Source organism: Protopterus annectens, chromosome 4.part1, assembly GCF_019279795.1.
Source record: "Protopterus annectens isolate FY-2018-M chromosome 4.part1, PAN1.0, whole genome shotgun sequence".
NCBI classification, from domain to species: Eukaryota; Metazoa; Chordata; order Ceratodontiformes; family Protopteridae; genus Protopterus; species Protopterus annectens.
Window position 1 is genome coordinate 352,826,613 of NC_056734.1, and position 18,985 is coordinate 352,845,597.

Here is an 18,985-nt window from a genome sequence, read left to right on the forward strand (position 1 = left end):
TCCTATATGAATACCTTACTTTTGCATGTGAAAATCACTGTTTCTGGAAACTTTGCTATATAAACAATGGTATGGACTTCCTGGTAAACTAAGCTAGGTGTGAAGTCTTTAAAGATTTACAGTGTTCACCTCTTCCTAAAATTAAGACTAAACATTACTTAATTCCATTAATTCTTCATTGATCTCAAACAAGAGCATCCTATTCGTCAGTTGTGGATACCAGCTGTACATATCTTCACTCTCCTCCTTCTACCAAAATAAAGCTAGTTGTAGAAGAAAAGTCCAGAAGTGGAACAGGATGTTTCAGTTGGTTATTTTTTAAAATACTGTGTATTGTTATTCAGTCAAGCTTCCCAAATGTAAAGCTTTCCGCATCAGACTTGAGTAGAAGGTCACCATAAATGCAAGCCAAGGACCAACATGGTTGAAAATTTCTGCTTTTTCTTAAACAACTCACAGGCTACAAAGATGAGATTAAGATGGTAGCTTCTTGCATGTTTGGACATGGTGAGCTCTTAAGCAGGATGAGCAGCAGGGAAGTGTCACTCAGCGAGCAGCTTCCCATCTCAACCTATTCAGGGCTAATAGACTGCAGCTCCCTAAGGATGGAAATAATAGGGCCTTCCCCTTCATATATGAATAAAAACAACCACCTGCTGAGCTTCAGAATCCGGAAATCTCTTTAATGATAGCGGAATGCACAACAGGATGAGTACATTTTGTAAGTAAAGTAAATAATATTTTGAAAAAGGCTATTCTGCTAGACAGTGGTAAGTAAAATATTTTCCCTTTGTGGATTTTAAGAGGAGTAATTGTAAATAGCAAAATGTACATGGAGCTTGGCAGTATTGAAGGCACTTGCATACAGAAGGAAACCCGGATATTCTGGAACAGCTACCCCTTGATGAGGAAAGGGAAAGTGATCAGGTAGATTACTTGTTGGCTGCTACTTGTGATCCACTAATGTCTGATTCACTCTTAATTACCTCTAAATCTATAACTTTGCTGTTGCAACATAGTGTGTAAAATATACAATTCAGTATATACTTCAATTTTCTTTAAATACCTGTTGAAGTACTACAGTGTTGAATTGATGTTTATTATTTCAAGGTCTCACATCCACATCACTGTCTGCTTGCATCAGTGCTGTATTTGTGGTGTGCATGTGTCCATGCAGTTCAGCAGTAGCTGGATACAGCACTGACACTTTGGGGGCCCTAGCTTGTTTGCCTGTTATCACAGGCATCTGCCATTAACACAGTTTTGTTTACTTGTTACACTGCCATTTCTCAAATGGCTAGCACTTTTGTACCTTATATTTAGGGTCAGGATTTTGTCCTGGATGCTTGGTTATGCAGCAACCAGAATGTCATTGGTCATTGTGATTTCATTGGGGGGGGGGGGTTGTGCATATAAAAGGGCAATGAATTATGCTGAAATGTTTAAAGTTTAGACAAAAAAGCTAGGAACGTGCCACTTGGCTGCTTTCTTAAAAGATGCCTTCAGATTTGGACTTATTCTACATTTTCTTAGTGGGTTGTAGACCATGTTGGAAAGTTGGAAGCTCGAGGTAGGACTTAGAAGCTGACATTTTTAAACATTTTTGGTGGCAATATTTTTACTATATAGTAAAAAAGCTGGGTCTGCATGAAGGTAAACTGTTTGTGCTTCATGGACAGATTTATTTTTCATTCTGTTGTGTTCATTTTTACAGTTTTACTGTATTTTATTCACATATTTGAATAGTTTTTGGTTATTCTTTTTTGTTACTGTTACTTGCATATTCAGCCTAATCTAGGTTTCATTAGTTGTTAAATATCTCAGTTGACCATGAAAAAGGTCACTGTATTTTTTATTCTATTTTATTTATTTGATAATGAGTTAATTGAACTGGTCCAAAGGCATTTTTAGAGTAATATAAATGTAGTTACATTCAGAAGGAAATCAATCATTACACAAAAGTAAGCTAGAATGGACTAAAAGTCTGCATTTTTTCATGAAACTGTTATTTAGAATTAATTAGAAGACTTAATGACATTATCAAATAGTCAGAAGTATGCAATTGAAAAGATAGCTTGGATGACTCTATCTATGTGATGCTTTAATAGGTCCCTAAATACCTATCTCATTAATAAGGCCTCTAATTTATTGCAGCAATATTTGTGGCTCTGTCCATTTGATCATAATCAGGTTTGTGTCTCATTTTAATGTATTTTTCTTGTTTTAACAGTCTGTAATATAGTACACACATTGTAATTGGTTAAGATGAGTGTGATGTGCTTAGCAGATACATAAAATCTGATTTGAGTTTAACAGTCGTGTCAGTGAGCAGAGGGTTACTGTTAATAGATTAGCCGAAGCATTGCAGGACAATTTTATTAGGTGGTTAACTAATAGGAAAGTCTGGAAGTATTTCCAGATCTGTTGTGAAATACTATTCCATGCAGTTAGTATTATAGGTTAGTACAGGAGTGAGTGTTTCATAGTAGGGAGGAGGTAAGATTGTCTTATGAACGTGTTTGAGCTTTTGTTTTGGCAGTGTAGTGTGTACTAGAAATGGATTTTTTTTTGTATGCCAGTGATGGGCAGTAGTTTCGATACAGTAATTTAATGATAAAAGTACATGGTAGTAATGTTGCACATTCTGTACTGAAAACACTTTTTATATTATTCCATAAAGTAGTAGTTTTGCATGGATTCTATGAAAACAACAAAACTGCATACCTTGTTTGCTGGATTATGTGCAGATGTTCCATATAAGATTGTTCATATCACAGTTGCTTGACTTTTACTGTTTGTTGCTTAACTGCTTGTATTTTGTTGCATGCTACATAGCGGAAGCCATGTGTTGTTCAAAATGTATGTTGTTTTTTGTTCAAATTTGCAGTCAGCAGTGTAAATAGAAAGTTTTTTTTTTTTATTTATGCCAGAGATCATTCCTTCTCTGAGATGCAGTGACCTCGAAGTTGTAATAACAAATTAAGAGGAGTGTGAGAATGAAGCCCACCTTGGGAGATGCAGAACAGCTTGCCCTCTTGCAAAAACTTTTTTCATTAATTTTTAGAATGTGCAGTGTTTTCTCATAAACTATACAGGTTAATTAAATACTTGTTTTATCAAGCATTTGTGTATTCAAGCTTTCAGTTTTAGGGACTATTTTGTTAAGAATTGTGATCTAGGCTTTACAGCATCAGGGAGACACAGTATGTCACTGTTTAGAGTGTCTTGTAAAGGGTGTTTATTTTGAAATGAGTCTAAAGCTGGAAGAGGAAGGGCATATTTTTAACTTAGTGAGCAGGACTGATTGAGTTCATTCTTCATTCACTGTTTTAAAGATCTAGTATTTTTATTTTATTTGTATTCATGTTTATTGGGTTCATATTTGTTGAATTGACTATATGATCACTTTGGGTGGTTTAATGAATCATTTATCTTGTACATATTGCTTGATGCTGTAAACTGTCTCATTTTATAGTTGGTGTTTGGCTGTGCTTGAATGAGACTTGTATATAAATCAACCCCTGTTGTACTTCTAGGCTGTCTGGGGCTTACTTTTAAAAGCCAAAATACCCTGTTGGCATCCTGAGATGTATGACAGGCAAGAGACTCATTTTTTTCCACCAAAACCAAACACACATCTTTAGTGTAAGGGTCTACTTCTTCCATGGTAGCCGTTTTCGGATCTTGGCTTGCAGTGCCTTTGACAGGTACCCAAGGATCCTAAAAACAAGTAGGGTGCTTATTCTAGCATCCTGAGACTATTCCCTAAAAGTAATAGTGTTTGTGTATAACAGGTCTGTCCGCAACGAATATTGATTTTCTGACCTGTTGCTTCATTAAGACTTAGCTCTCACTGAGTCATAGCATACAGACAAGTTTACTGTCTGCTGCATAATTTGAAAAAAAAAATAATTTCTGCTAAATTTCATTGGTATCCTAATTGGCTTTTTGCTGACATACCAAGTTGACTGGTTTGGAGTGATTTTTCTCATATATTGCTTGATGCCAAATCAGATTATTTAGCCTGCTTAAGCCCATCAGCTAATAGAAGAGATGTTGCGCATGTTAGTTATTAGCACTATGACCTATTCTACAGGTCATTCCATGGGTGTAATATTCTGGCTGGATATAGCTGTTTTAAACCTGAGGATGACTCTACTTTCTAGGTAAGACCACCATCAAGTATAGTTAAGTTTAGATATCTACGCACTAGCATGAAATCACCAGTACTGGGGTTTGTCCAGTGAGACGATTTATATCATACAAAGAGTACAGTTCTGATGCTTCAATTGGATCCAGTAGTAAATCTTAGGGTGCAGAAGATCCTGAGGCCATGATACCCTAATGAAATGATGACATGTGATTTAGATTCCTTAGCTCCTGTGTTAAGAGCTTTGACATGGAGAGGGATAGTGTTGGAGGGTATTCTGCTCTTTCAGGACAAACGTAGTCTGGGTGCACACTACCCCAGTTAACTAAGTTTTGGAAACAACAGCTACATTCTCTTTCAGTACTGTGTCAACAATGCAAACTGTACCATTCAGCGTTGCAGGTGGTGGAACAATGGTGCACTGTAGTCTGTATCAATATCTGGTGAACATGTTCATTAAAGCAATGTGAGGAAGTGGCTCATATTTCACACACAAACTATCCTTCTTCAGGCTCAGTAACTTCCAGTGGATATTAGAGGTTATTAAATTACATGTTTTTGGGGTCCTAGTGAGCTGAGTTTTAACTGGTTAATATTAAGGAAGTCATAAAGATAGTTTATTGCTTGTGTTCACCCTGAAATAGGTGAACTGGTCCAAACTAGCAAATGATTTTTTTTTCTCCTTTTGTTGAGTTGGCCAATTGTTTTCATTGCAGTCAGATCCTCCCTGAGCAGTGAGATTTTCTTGACTTCTTTGATGAAAGCTTTGGTAACTCCCATGTTCATAAAACAATCTTTATCTTTGGTATACCTTGCAAAGTGCTTATTGATAAAGATATCGAGAAGGCTGTTTGTGCAGTGCTGGTGGATTGTCTATCTCCTTATGAATTACTCATCCATTTCGTTCAGGTTTTAAGCAGTGCTACAAAAGAAAACTGTGTAAAAAATCCAGGAGCAGACCAGAGATGTCAAAGAATTTTTTCAAAAGAATCAAATAAAATCACAAAGCTTTTAATATAAAAAACAAACTAAAGGGTGAACATAAAACAGAGCTCAACTGTAGATAAGCACTTTCAGCTTTTCAGCCTTCATCAGATCTGCAAAATAAAACCTCCTAGTTTCTCAGGAACAAAGGATTTGCTCTGTCTTAATCATTTATAATATCTTGTCAACATTTTTCATGGAGGACCAAGTGCTCCTACTGAAGAATCTGACAGCTCACTAAAGTGTCATGACTATGGTCCTGAAATGGTTTCATTCTTATCACTCAAGCCATACGCAGAGATTGCTGTCAGAATGAAATTCATTGTAATACAACTGCTTGAAGTGTGTAGTTTATTGTGATTCTGTTTCAGCTGCTCTGCTCTCTGCTGTGGACTTGATTTCAATATGAAACTTTATTAAGGGTGAGGGGCTGAATTGTCAGTGCAGAGCTGACGTTATGCAGTTCTGGCTGTCCTTTGCTCCAGACTAAGTGTGAGTTTGGAATCCTGAATGAATAAATCCATTGCATCTATTTAGCTGTGCACTGTGTATCCAGTCGTACTTATTGAAACAAACCCCATCCAAACAAAACAAAAAAAAATTTGAAACAGAACCCAAATAAACAATGAAGTATATACCAGCATAGCTCAAATAATTAATTTAGCAGGGGTCAAACTGCTCTTAAGTCCTGAGGTTGGGGAGCTGCACCATCAACATCAATACCCCTCCCCCTTCTTAATTATTCTGAGTCCAAGGTCACAATTGAGAAAGAGAGAGCAATAAATGTGTTGGAATTCTGGGGCTGCATAACTTCTGAGATAACATAACTAGCAAGTGTGAGGAAAATTACAATATCTGTTTTACATTTAGATGAGCTATGTTTCAGCAAGCTCATCTATGGAAATCTAGCTATCTTCTTAATGAGATATTCTTAGGTCATGAGTGTACGTAAGAATCAAAGAATCTAATCATCAGAATAAGGGGCTAAACTTTCTCCCTCTGACTAAAATCTTGAGGTTAATTATTGAGAGAGACCAGTGATGTAGAAACAAGAATGAGGGAGGTCTAAAACAAAATGTAAATGTGGTTCAGCAGACCAGTTTACTGCATGGCTGCATACCTTAGGTGCTACACATAAAGTCTGGCTTATCTTGGCTAAGAGAACATAAAATATCCATCAAAAGATCTTGCTGTGATACTTCTCTGCTTTTACATTTCACTATTCATCTCTCTCTCTCTCTCTCTCTCTCTCTTGGGATCTGTTCTGTCCACTACTGAACAAGAATGACATTCAAACCCCCTCCCACAAGCACAGGCGATAGATAGTTTAATGTTTAGTTTCCTCAGGTTTAAAAAGGGACAAACTTTTTTTAGCTACAACCATAAACACAGGTCAAAATGACCACTTTCCATTTGTCATCAGACCTTGTCACTTGCCTGCCTGGCTTCTCCTTTGAGCATCTAACTCTAGTATAAATAGTCATAAATCAGTACACCTTTCTTTCTGAAAAGGTACAGTAACTATGGATCCCCACACTTTATATCTCTAGTCTCCTGTTATGCCTCACACACAGCTTTGTTTTCTGTAGGAAGGCCAAATCAACCCCTAGCTTCATAGAGGTTAAAGAATTTTTCTATTAACTTTGGGCCTAACACCCAGCATTCCTGAATACTAATATTACTTTATAAGACAAATCTATGCCGCCATTCATGGTTTCCAAACTACTAATTCCCTCATTTCAGTATTGGTTATACCCCTTCATTTCAAATATGTAGAAAAGCAAATAGTTCTTAAAAGGATATTGTAAGCCTATAGAGCTCCTTCTATATATTGAAAGCACAGTTACAGCTCACAAAAATACTTAGCAGGTCTGCATCTGAGAGAAAAATGAGCTGTTCATCCAAAGTGTCGTAAAGAACCCAACTAAAATAACAAATAAAGCAATACTCAAGTGTCAAGATGAGAAATTTTGCACAACAGTAATACTATAGACAAATCTGTTTAACAAAATAGCAGCTCACTGCTGTTACAGGTGACAAGTAACACCAGCTTGTGTCAGGAACATTCACTGAGTGAAAGGAGATATCATAGCAGGGATTCCTATCATAAGATCGGTTAAACCAGTGATCCTAAAAGATCGAAACACAAAACAGTGAATCCTCAAAAAATCTACACTTTAAACATGTTTTATGCAGGGGGAAAATCGCCTCTGTAACCACAATGTGCGGTCTGTGCCCCCTAAACCTCCTGCTAATTATATATACTACCACTGAGATTGCACTGCATTGGGGAAACGGTAAAACACCAATCCCTAAACATACCAAAAACTGGCATAAAAGCTGTTTCAATGTTCCAAAATATGAATGCATGAATGTTTGATATTTTGGACATTGACCAAACAAATGGAGCCCCACAGCAGTATGTATGCGATTCCTTAATTCTAAGCTTTCTCTCCTACTTGTTTAGTAACACTAAATATTAGTAAGCAGGTTATCAAATCTCTTTAAAGGAGAAACAGCGAAAAACAAAACACAGAGTAGTGCCTGCGGTGGGGGGTTGCATCTTGTCTTCTTAATCTATATCTTGAAACAATTTTGACAGATTCATCGATCAAGAAGAAAACATCCTTGCCTTTTATTGTCGAGTATTCAAAATAGTTTCACTACAGCAGCCGTTGTCTGTCCCCCAGCAGGCTTTAAAATACTGTAATGGCTCTTGCATCATCCTAGAATTAGAACCTGACAGTTCTGTACTGCCTTTGGAGGAACACATATGCCTGCAGTTCTGGACTACCTCAGGTCCTGCTTTTACCAGGATTCCAGCCTTTTCTATAACTCAAGCTGTACCCTGCTATCTTTACCTTCTCTGGCTGATGCAGTGCCCGAGTGCCTTCATTGGTCCTTTCTTAAAGCAACACATTCCTTATCCATTCCCATCTGCCCACACTCTCCTATAGTTCTCCTTATATTCCACCCTGCTAAGGTACTACACCTCAGTCCTTGTTATTCTGTTGCAAATCATCAGTCATCCCTCCAAGCTGTAAGATTCACAAACCACGTTCTTTATGTATGCCTTTTGTATTTGCAGCCCTGTCATGCCTTCCTCATTCATGGGGATCAAGTCCTGCTGTTACCTTCATGAAGTCAATGTTATCTACTCAAGTTCTTCTTCCATTATTTGTCTACCAGTTCCCTGGCACCTCCTAGATTAATGCCAGAAGGTTAAAATGTACCATTATTTTCCTTACCCATCTACTTATACTAGTTAGAAATCTATTATCATCCTTTTCTAACTAGTTTGGCCAATTAGCACCCAGATTGCATCCAGCCCTTTTCCACATATTTGTGTACTGTGAAAAGCCATTGGCTTCACAGAACCATAGGAGGCCTCCATTCTTGTCTGTACATTTAACAGAAGTTGCCCAGTCCTCTCCATTTGAGAGATGATATCACTTCATGCAGTGTACACTGTGCACCACAAACATGCTTCTGCAAACACCAGCTCTTCTCATATTATGTTGTGTGTATCCAGGACCCCTTATTAGGATCTCCTCTCTTAGCATGCACCAGCAGGAGCTCCCATGGTGGAATCCCCTCCCACATATCCCCTTAAGTGGGATGAGCCAGAGACAGTCATTCACTCCCATCTATTCACACCTCTGGTCCCCAGGGTGAGTAGTTAAATCCATGTTAGCAGCAACATAGTCAAGGCCAAACCATCTACATCAATGGTACCAACTCTTTCCATATCCTTTTTCCCCTTTATCTTATGACCTGGGTATTAGGTCACCTACCATTTTTTGCCTACCTCTGTCTTTTGCCAGCATGTCAGTCCCCTCATACTTAACTTCGTCCAAAATGTTACTTGTCCCATTCATCATATGTAATATTATCTCCCCTTTACTCACTTTGTTTTGTCTTAAAGAGCTGTTAGTCTTTGAATACCATATTTCATTAACTACATCCCCATGTAATATCTAATGCATGAATAACCATCATCCATAAACATAGTATTTGTGACTCATCTTTTTTCCAAGCAAAAGTCAGTAAGTTGCTAACACTGTATACCTCACCAATTCACCATTTTCTGCTTGCTTACTCTCCTTACTGTTTACATTCTTTCTTTTTTCTCACCCATTTACTGCAGTGAGATCCCTCATTTCCCACCCCTATTTTTTATAAAGGAACATTGGCTTTTAGTTTTATTTTAAATTAACATTGTTATTCCATAGTACAACTTTTAGCACTTATTTCCTGTCACAACATATCCAGCATCCTGCTTGGACATCTGCTATAGTACACTCTTAGATGCAGAAAAATCTCTGCTTTTCATGTCACTTCCTCAACCTCATGTTCATTTTCAGAACATTCTCTTTCCCACTCTTCTATACTAAACCCTTAACACTAGTTATCTCTCTCTGTCTCTCTCTCTTTCTGTTTTTTTTTTTTACTGTCTCTGTTTCTTTCTCTTCCTGATCATTTTTGTCTTATGTAAAGCAAACTGGGGATTCCTTATTCTTTTGTTAGCTTAGAAACACATAGTGTGTATGTGTATTTCATTGTAGAAGTAATAGACTGTAGTTTTTCATTACACCACAAGGTGGAGCTCTTTTAGGGAATATAAAAGACCATTTTGAAAGTGAAAGGGGGGACTGGAACACTAGCTGAAGGAGGGAAGACTGAAACAGGGAGCTGAAGAGAAAAAGGGCCTTGCAGCATGACTGGATTTTCTTTTCTAGTGCTTTGGGACAGGGAAGTGAAGTGACAGATTGTGTCTGTCTTTTGCCGAAATCCTGGATGATGGTATTTTGTGGAATCAGGAGAGAAGTCTGAAACCAGTAGTTCCATCCCTGCATATGATTTAGCAAGAAAAGGAGTTCCTTTGGGCCTAGTACAGAGAAGCCATAGATGATTACCAGAGTTCTGACAGGTGATTTTTCTACTTTTCTCATCAGAGGAACCACGATGCCTGGTCACTAGGATATTCTCAACAGAGTGGTGAGAGGCTCTGGCCATCATTTTATATTTTTATAAGATTGTGGATCCCCCCAAATGCTTTGTGGATTACAAATAACTGGGATCCATATGAGCTCCAACTTGGACCCCTTTATGCCGGCAGCAAGACTGTAAGTAGTCACTGGCCAGTGAACAGGGTATAATGGAGTGTTTCATAGTTGGTCTGTTTAGAATTGGTCATGGGGGTTGAGGGTGTTAGTACTACTCAATGGCATTGCATTTTCTCATATTTGTGTTGTTGCATTATAAATCTTCATTGTTCAATGACATTGCATTTTGCTCGTGATAGTACTGCTGCCTTCATGAATTTTGCTGCTCAATGACATTGCATTTTCTCATGTCTATACTGTGGTATTATAACTCTTTTATTGCTTAATGACATTGCATTTTTCCCGTGTTTGAATTGCTACATTATAAAGCTTTACTGCTCATTGATATTGCCTTCTTTGTGCATGTTTGAATGTCAAGACCTTTTTCTGTTGAGTTCTGGGGAAGAGGGTGAATGTGTGTTTTCATTGCATGCATATCTCACCTTGCCTTATTGCTAACTGGTGCACTGTTGAAATAATTTGTTTGTGTTGTGCTATTGCCTTTTAAACTAGATGTGTCCCCTAGAATAAAATCTGTCATTCTTGCCACCTTGGTGTGTTGGGCCTATAGGGGTGTCACCAGAGTCAGGTAGGAAGGAACCTACTTCAGCTACACCTGTATTAAAGCTCTGTAATAATTTGTTGAAATATACAAGTTTTGTAAAGACCTCATGGGTTTTTCATGATAGCTGTTGGGTTTTAAAACATGTTGTAGTTAGACTGTATTTCCATAAAAAGAAAGTACAGTTTCTGCAAAAAAAAAAAATAATAATAATAAAATAACGGAGGTGTTGCAGAACAGTACAGGTGGTAATATTTATTTATATAAGGATTTAAGCATTTGAAAGTAGTCTTGTGTTTCAAGGAGAATTAAAATTATTAATCACTTCCATGCAAAAGAAATGTTTAACCTATCAGTGCTTTTTACTATCACTGTCACTTTCCCACTGTGCAAAGCACCACAGATGTCACAGATCCATTGCTTACCAGCAGCTTGTTTTAGTTCTTGTCAGGTAATGTAATTCCTTATCTTTTTGCTGATAGACTTTTAGAGACACTAATAGTGTTACTATTATGTTGATGCTATACCTCTCAACCCTTAGCACAATAAATCTGGACAAAGCCAGAAATAATGGGGGGACAAATGCTCCAAGATAGGGACTAATTTTAAGTAGTGCTCTTATAAACTTAAAAAGTTGCTGCAATAAAAGGTGTTGCATTAGCATGTATTTTCTGAATGATATGAAGTCTGAAACTCAAATGTCTGTCATTATTTAGTGACATCCGTCCTCAATGTTTTGTCAGAAAACAACAAATATTATGAGGAACAGACCAAAATATGAGACAAACATCTGGACATTCTGAAAAAAATATGGATAGTTGAGAGGTATGAAGCTATTTAGCAACTTTTCAGAGGTTTACACGTTTTGAATATTTTGATACCAGGTGTTGTGTTCATTTTCAGATCATGATATTACCCTGTGTATCTAGCAGCTGTGATTATTTTCCAAGATTAAATAAGCTCCCATAACTGTAAAGCAAATTAAAACTTGGGATACATTAAAAAGATTCTCCTCTGTAAATACAAATATGCGTGCTACAAAAAAGAAAATCCACTGAAAACAAGACAGCATAATATTAAAGAACAATATTACCCTCCTGTCCACTTAACTTCACCCAAAACTCATTTTCCTAGAGTAGCAGCTTCATTTATCTGAACAGCAACAAAGCAATGATTACATCTTAATTATAAGTAACAGACAACTAACAGAGTTTTCATATTATTTCATGTTATTTTGTGAATGAATTTCTCTCTGCCTGCACAACATATATGGGTTATTAGACAAAACTATGCACTAGAAAGATGTCCTGCCTTAGATCACTGTTGCAGTATACCAATACTGATGGGTTATCTTGTTACGGTACCCTGACATCTGACCATGTTGTTCTTGTTTGTCTTTCAGCTTTTCCCGGTTAGGGGTCGCCACAGCGGAACTCCGGTCCGCTAATGATTGGCAGTAGATTTTCACAAAAGCCGAGGTGCCAGCTTGACATTCAACCTTCAACAAAGGCACGCCCATTTACGCATGTCTTACGAATGCCCACCCAACCGCGGGGAGGACATGCAGACATCTGACCATGTACCAAAGCCAAAGACATAATCCAGTCCGTGGGTGCAGGGTACATAAGTAAATGTAGGCGCGTAAGATCCTCAGAGTATCTTTCCACCAGTCCAAATGCAGGATCTTTAGTCTTGTCAGTCTGTTCTGTCTGATGCTTGCTGCCATTGTCTATGATTATTCAGATAAGTGGTGAACTTTCATTTTCTTGTATTTTTCAAACCAAGTTAGGAAACCCCAGATCAAAGCAGACAATTTCCAACCTGATCTCAAAGTCTATCTCCTTTTGTTATTCCTACAATGGCAAGTCCTTGTCTACACCTTTGAAAGACACACCAGTCAAACAATATCCTCCTCTGGTGCCTTTTTCAAGGACACTTCCATTCTGAAAGCAGTCCTGTGTACACACTTTCACAAAATGCTACTGAGTAGATGCTTTTTCTAGATCAAGGTTTCTTTTTTTTTTTTTTTTGTCAGGTTAGTATATCTTGGATTGGTAATCAGTGATCTATGGAAGGATAAAGTATAGTTGTATAAGAGCTTACCATAACAGTAGATCTCCTACTGATCACTGTTGCAATATTGCATCCCTCTTCCTTCTACCCTTTTTGTTTGTGCTTATCCCTATGCATACTGTAGACCAAGGGGAGAGCAGTTCCTTCTCCCTTCATTTTAGATTACCTTGTTTTTTCTTTGCTCTATTTGCTCAGGCTTCTCCAGGTTCTCCTGGCTTTAGATAGCCTGAAGATCTTACTTCCCTATGTGTGCATATGTGCCCTGCCCCTAGGCCTTTGAGCTTAAATCATACTCCAGACATACGAGTGTATGGAAGGTTTTTGGCAATGGTTCACCAGACATATATCAGGAAATCTTGGATGAGATAACCCATCAGCATTGAAATACTGTAAAAGTGATCAGTAGAACCTCTCCTGTTATAGTACGTCATTGCACAACTATACTTTCAAGAAAGCCTGGCAAGCTCGTCTTGAAAATGTTAACTCTTAGTCACTGATGAAAGAGCAGCTCCATCAGAAGAAAGGGGTAATTTCTCACCTTAGCAATACACCATGCAGAATGGTAAGGAAAGTTACTGCAGAAGGTTATAACTAAACCCTGCAATGTAGTAACTTCATCTGAAAGACGCTTTATCATGAGGTTGCTTACATAGCTCATTATAGTTATTACAAATCACTTGTAGTAAATTAGTGGGCTTTGGGAAAAAAAAACTGCCAACAGTCTTCCTAGATCTATCTAAAGCATTCGATACTGCCTCACACCAGAATCTCCTTGAGGAACTAGCCTGTCTAGGCCTCAGTACCCAACACCTACTTCTAGCCTACAAAAACAAAGTGGAAACTAAGATCCCTCATCAGAACTAGGAAATTTCTCACTCATAACTTCAGAAAAACCATAGCACAGATATATCTATTTCCTTCCCTAATATATGCCTGACCCTCTTTACAAATCTTAACTTAACCATCAAAAATAAACTTGAGACAGCCTATAACAAAATGGCAAAATTTGCAACAGATAATCCCTCCCCCTCCAAAAAAACACCATTGCATAGCACTAAAAAAGCCTTAACTTGCTAGTACTTGAAAAGCACCTAAACTACCATCAACTTGTTTTAGCCCACAAACGAATAAACTCCCTAGAAAAATGCCCAGCTCTAAAATGAATACTGCAAACCTGTACACTAATTGAGCCCTACAATCCAACAACGTTTTTCCATCCATCAGAAAAAAAAAACAAGTAAAAGCACAGGAGACTCTCTATACTAAAAAGCTAAACTAGCCACAAATGGCTTATTGGCTTTATGACTGTCAACACCCACCTGCAAGCCACTGCAAGGACTAGCTTCAAAAGGCAATCTTCAATGAAAATAGGACTTCCCTGGTGGGGAGATGCATGATGCTCAGCAGGCAGATCAGAAGAGCACAGAGATGGATCTGTGGGAGGTGGGGGAGCTGTAGAAGCTTGATTATCAGATTGGACTGAAAATGAATGAAAACTCTGAGTACAATCTTTCTAACCATGGAGGGAGGTGGGGTTAAATCATTTGCTGTATCTTGACTTGCTATGGGCAGAAATATATACCAGTAATGGGAATGACAAGGGGAAATGTGGTTGGAAATGGTTCCTGGTAGAGGGTTTGAACTGTCCAGTAAGCCATGACCACCCCCCCCCCCAAAAAAAAAGACTAAAGCATACTTGTGACTGTAAATCTATGTTGCCTTCTATGTAACACTCCTGTGAACTCTGGGTACTGCTAACCATATCATGTTAGACCAGATGTTATCTGGAGAAACTTTTAACATCTGAGTTGGCTAACTATACATAAAGCCATAACATACACACCAAAATGCAGGTAAAATATTAGAAAAATAAATTACTTATAACTCATTGATATATAATCACTGAATGTCACTCCAGAAGGGTAGGGCTTTAAGTGTATTACAGGCCGTTTGGTCAGGAATCTCTTTCAGCCACTAAGGTAGTAAGTGCCTGCATGATGATTTATCCAGTCTGCATGCTAATTCCAGTCTTTTCTTCTCAACTGTCACTGTAGTACAGAAGTAGTGAATGTTTTATGCTTCGGTCAGTCTCTGAGACCACTTTTCAGGTTCCATGCATATATAAAGTGAAAAATGCCCACTTCCTAAGTCCCTTTCATGCCTTGGGCTAGTCTTTCTCAGCAGACTTAAAGTCTCTTTTCTGGTGAATGAGTTTTAAGTATCTTAAGTCTTACTGTTTGGCACCATCTTCTAGATGAATTCAGATTTTGTAAGCGATGATACAACAGAATTGAAAAGTTACTTAACTGCATAGGCCAAGTTTCAACACTTATATGTCCTCAGATTCCTTCATTCGTTACTGCCTATAAACCAAATTGATTCTAATCTTCTAGAAATTATAACACATCTACTGTCTTGGCCACATTAACTTGAGTTAAGGAATTACCTTCTTTACCAAAGTACTTCCATTCATATTTATGCTGTTCACCCCCTATCTGGAGGTTATGACCTTGAGAGCTGAATTATCTAAAGAGGCATGAACAATTACTGTCACAAGTGTATTCCTAGTATATTATTGTTACTCAACAACTTTTAAGTTATATGCAAGCAAAAAAGTCTATGTCTCATTGTCTTTCGATGTAGTAATATTGTTGTATGCATTATGCGGTATGACTACTGTATGTTGTTTTTCTATAAATAAATGTTTCTTCTTTTTTTCATAACTGTGTTCATTCTTATTGCCTTTGGCTTAGGTTATGACTGAAAATAATTTTGGGGGGCCAAAGTGGAGTAATTCTATAAATATTTAATGCCCAAAGAGTAGAATTTGCCTTGCATAACAACATGTAAAAATGTATTACATTTTATTCTGTTATATTGAAAAGAAAAAGCACATAATCCTCTGGGGCTTGCACATCTGTCCCACAGAGCTGTTAATTATGATATGGCTGCAAGCCATGCATATAGACTTTGTAATAAACAAAATGTTTGTTTGATCTAGGGACTACAAAGATGTTGAAGCCGCCTTAAGTGCCATGAAAAATGTTGCCAGCTTGATTAATGAACGAAAACGCCGACTGGAAAATATTGACAAGATTGCCCAATGGCAGAGTTCAATAGAGGAGTGGGAGGTAATTGAATAGACTGATTAATTAAATGTAGACCACCCTAGGGAACTTTACTTAATTCTTTGTACAGAAAAAATATATTGATTACTTGCACTTGTGGATGATTAAACTTTGAATTAATTACTTTGTTGTTACATTCCTTTGCTACTTCCAAAAGTGTATTTTCTGTAGGGTATGGATCATGCATTGAAAAACAGACTTCAGCATGCAATTATTTTCGCAAAAAAAGTGCTATAGAACAATGATGAAAGGGAGAAAAAGTATAAAAAAGGTGAAGACAAAATGAAACGGGTAGAAATAAAGAACATTAAAAGTAAAAAGGAAGGAAAACAAAATAAAATGGCTGGCTTCTGTACAATTTTCAACACTTAAAATATTATGTGGACAGCATTGAAATGCTTTAAGATTTTAGCTGCCCTGCATGTCATATTCAGAAATGTTATGAAACTGGGATTTTGTAAATGACAATGACATCTGTTTTTAAAGCATGACATTTTTCACCTGCCTTCAATTCTAGAGTACAACACGGGACATTAGGTAGCACATTCAATGTACAAGGTTGGATATGACAACCATTACCTATAAAATATAATTAAAGAAGCTACTGATTACTCCTCCGTCTTGAGGAAAGGGTATGGTTGTGTGGCAGAAGTCATAGAGTGAAACAAATCAAATTATAGACTTAGTACCAGGTTTATTAAGGAAGTGGATAACAGGCGTATTAAGATTTGCAAAACAGCTTTGCACATTTACACTGTATCATGGAAGCCATGAGAACAAAAGGTGTGCAAGCCAGAGAACTTTAAATACATAGGAGCATCGGATACATAGAAAAACACAGAAGAGTAAATTTGAACAATGCACTAAAAGGCAAGTTTGCAAAACACAGCTTAATGAGAAAGTAATTTTACTTTGATGGGAATGATGCTAAAGGAACAGTCTTTTTGTAGATATTCTGAAAGGATGGGTGGTATTTCCAAAAGCAAATCAAATAAGATTTATTGAATAAATCTAAGCTTTAAGCTTTGACTTATATAACAATAAAAATAAACATGATATAGAAATATAAACATTCATTGAAAACATTTAGCATAATTGTTAAGGTGTTTACCTTGCAAACACAAGGTTTGATTCTTATATTAGAAGGGAAAGTGGCTAGGCGTAAAATGGCCTGCAAGGGCAGCTAGCCTAATACTTACTCCAAATCAAATAAGATTTATTGAATAAATCTAAGCTTTAAACTTTGACTTGTATAACAATAAAAATAAACATGATACAGAAATATAAACATTCAGTGAAAACATTTAGCATAATTGTTAAGGTGTTTACCTTGCAGACAAGGTACAGGATTTGATTCTTATATTTGAATGGAAAGTGGCTAGGTGTAAAATGGCCTGCAGTGGCAGCTAGCCTGGTACTTACCTATGAAGATATGAACATTCCAAAGCAGGCAGTAAATCAACAAATATTCAATAATAGTTATTAATTAAATAGTAAAAAAATCTGTCTTGATTATTTTAAGTATTTCAGTTATCAAGTTGTTCAACTAAAATGATTAGCTAGTATTATAAGCCTAAGAAAATGTCCATTTTAGGGACCTTTTAAATTGCTCCAATATTGGTTCAACTGATAATATATAAGATAGATGAGTATTCCAGATCTATAAAGCATGGTAGCAAAAATTATTCTGATCTGAGTTTTCCAAATAAAGCCCTGTAACTACTAGCTAAGCTTTATTTGGAACACTCAGTAAAACCCACTAAATAGTAGCAACCTCCATTGTCTGTTGGGTGGATAAACCAAGTTAGCTGATTTGGCACCAGGACTTTATTTAATGTTCCAGTACAAGAGGGCACCTCTCTGTGATGGTATAAATTATTTATTTCTGTGCAGAATAAAAAAGAGCTCTGAGGATTTCCTATCACATTCAGAGATCCTGAGAATTACCACTACCTTCACAAAAGTTGCCAGGAAGAAGGAGTTATTAGACCACAATGATCCCAGTAAGGGTTCATTGTCCACAATACTAGTCTGACTCCACTCGAATTTAAAAAAAAAATGCATTCACAGCAGAATTCAGGCTCAGATGTTTACACAGGACAAAGCCCAGCACAACCCTATGCCAGGGTCGGCACTTCTCAACACACCATTCTTTAACAGTGCCAGTGATTCAGCAAGTAGCATACTCACTACTGATGGTGAGAAGATCAGAATGCTATGGGTTGTATCCCCATACCAGGTCCTTCATGTACAACCACTGGATGGAAGGGTCCCTTTTCAGGGGCAGCCTAGGAACACTGCCTGGTCAAGTGACTTTGAATCACACACAGTAGACAAATGAAGGCTAAGGGAATGAAGTACTGTACTATAGAAGCAGCCCATACCCTTATTCATCTGCACCAAGTACCATACAGGCTGCTGTAGCCCAACACAGTACATTTCACACCCTTGTGCCTGCAAAAAAAAAGGTTAGCAAAGATGCATTCACAAGTTAATAAACTTCTAGATGGCATGCTGTCCAGTTTGTTGATAATCAGATAATAAACAAACTGTCACGATTCAGCAAAACAAGGAAATATTGTACCCAAAGAACATGGCTCATATAACCATGATCCTGTTTACTGCAGTCAGTTCCTTCCTTTATACCATAATAGCTACTATGGGTTGCAGGACCAAGTAGTTACACACACACACACACACACACACACACACACGCATACACATGCACACATACACACAAAACAGCAATTACAGCCACTTGCATAACCATCAGTCACAGCCACTTGTATGATTGTACATTTCAGACATCAGATTGAGAACAAGTGAATGAGTTCATTCATAACTGGCCAGAAATGTATCTTCTCTCACTACTGTCAAAACCATACAGTGGAACCCATTGCAACCCCCACTGCCCTCTCAATATCGTAGCACAAATCAGAGACAAAGACTCAAAAATCAGAAACAGATTTTAAATGTTTTATTC

At 37.4% G+C, this 18,985-nt stretch overlaps 1 protein-coding gene across 4 annotated transcripts in view; it reads left to right on the forward strand.

Annotated features, from left to right (window-relative positions):
• The window catches only part of ARHGEF4 (Rho guanine nucleotide exchange factor 4), a 1,506,374-nt gene that overhangs the window by 1,186,675 nt on the left and 300,714 nt on the right, over positions 1 to 18,985 (forward strand). For all 4 annotated transcript variants that reach the window (XM_044070170.1, XM_044070171.1, XM_044070172.1 and 1 more), the window contains one exon: positions 15,876 to 16,005. In XM_044070170.1, the coding sequence (XP_043926105.1) occupies positions 15,876 to 16,005 (130 nt within the window). The remainder of the gene's footprint in view (positions 1 to 15,875; positions 16,006 to 18,985) is intronic.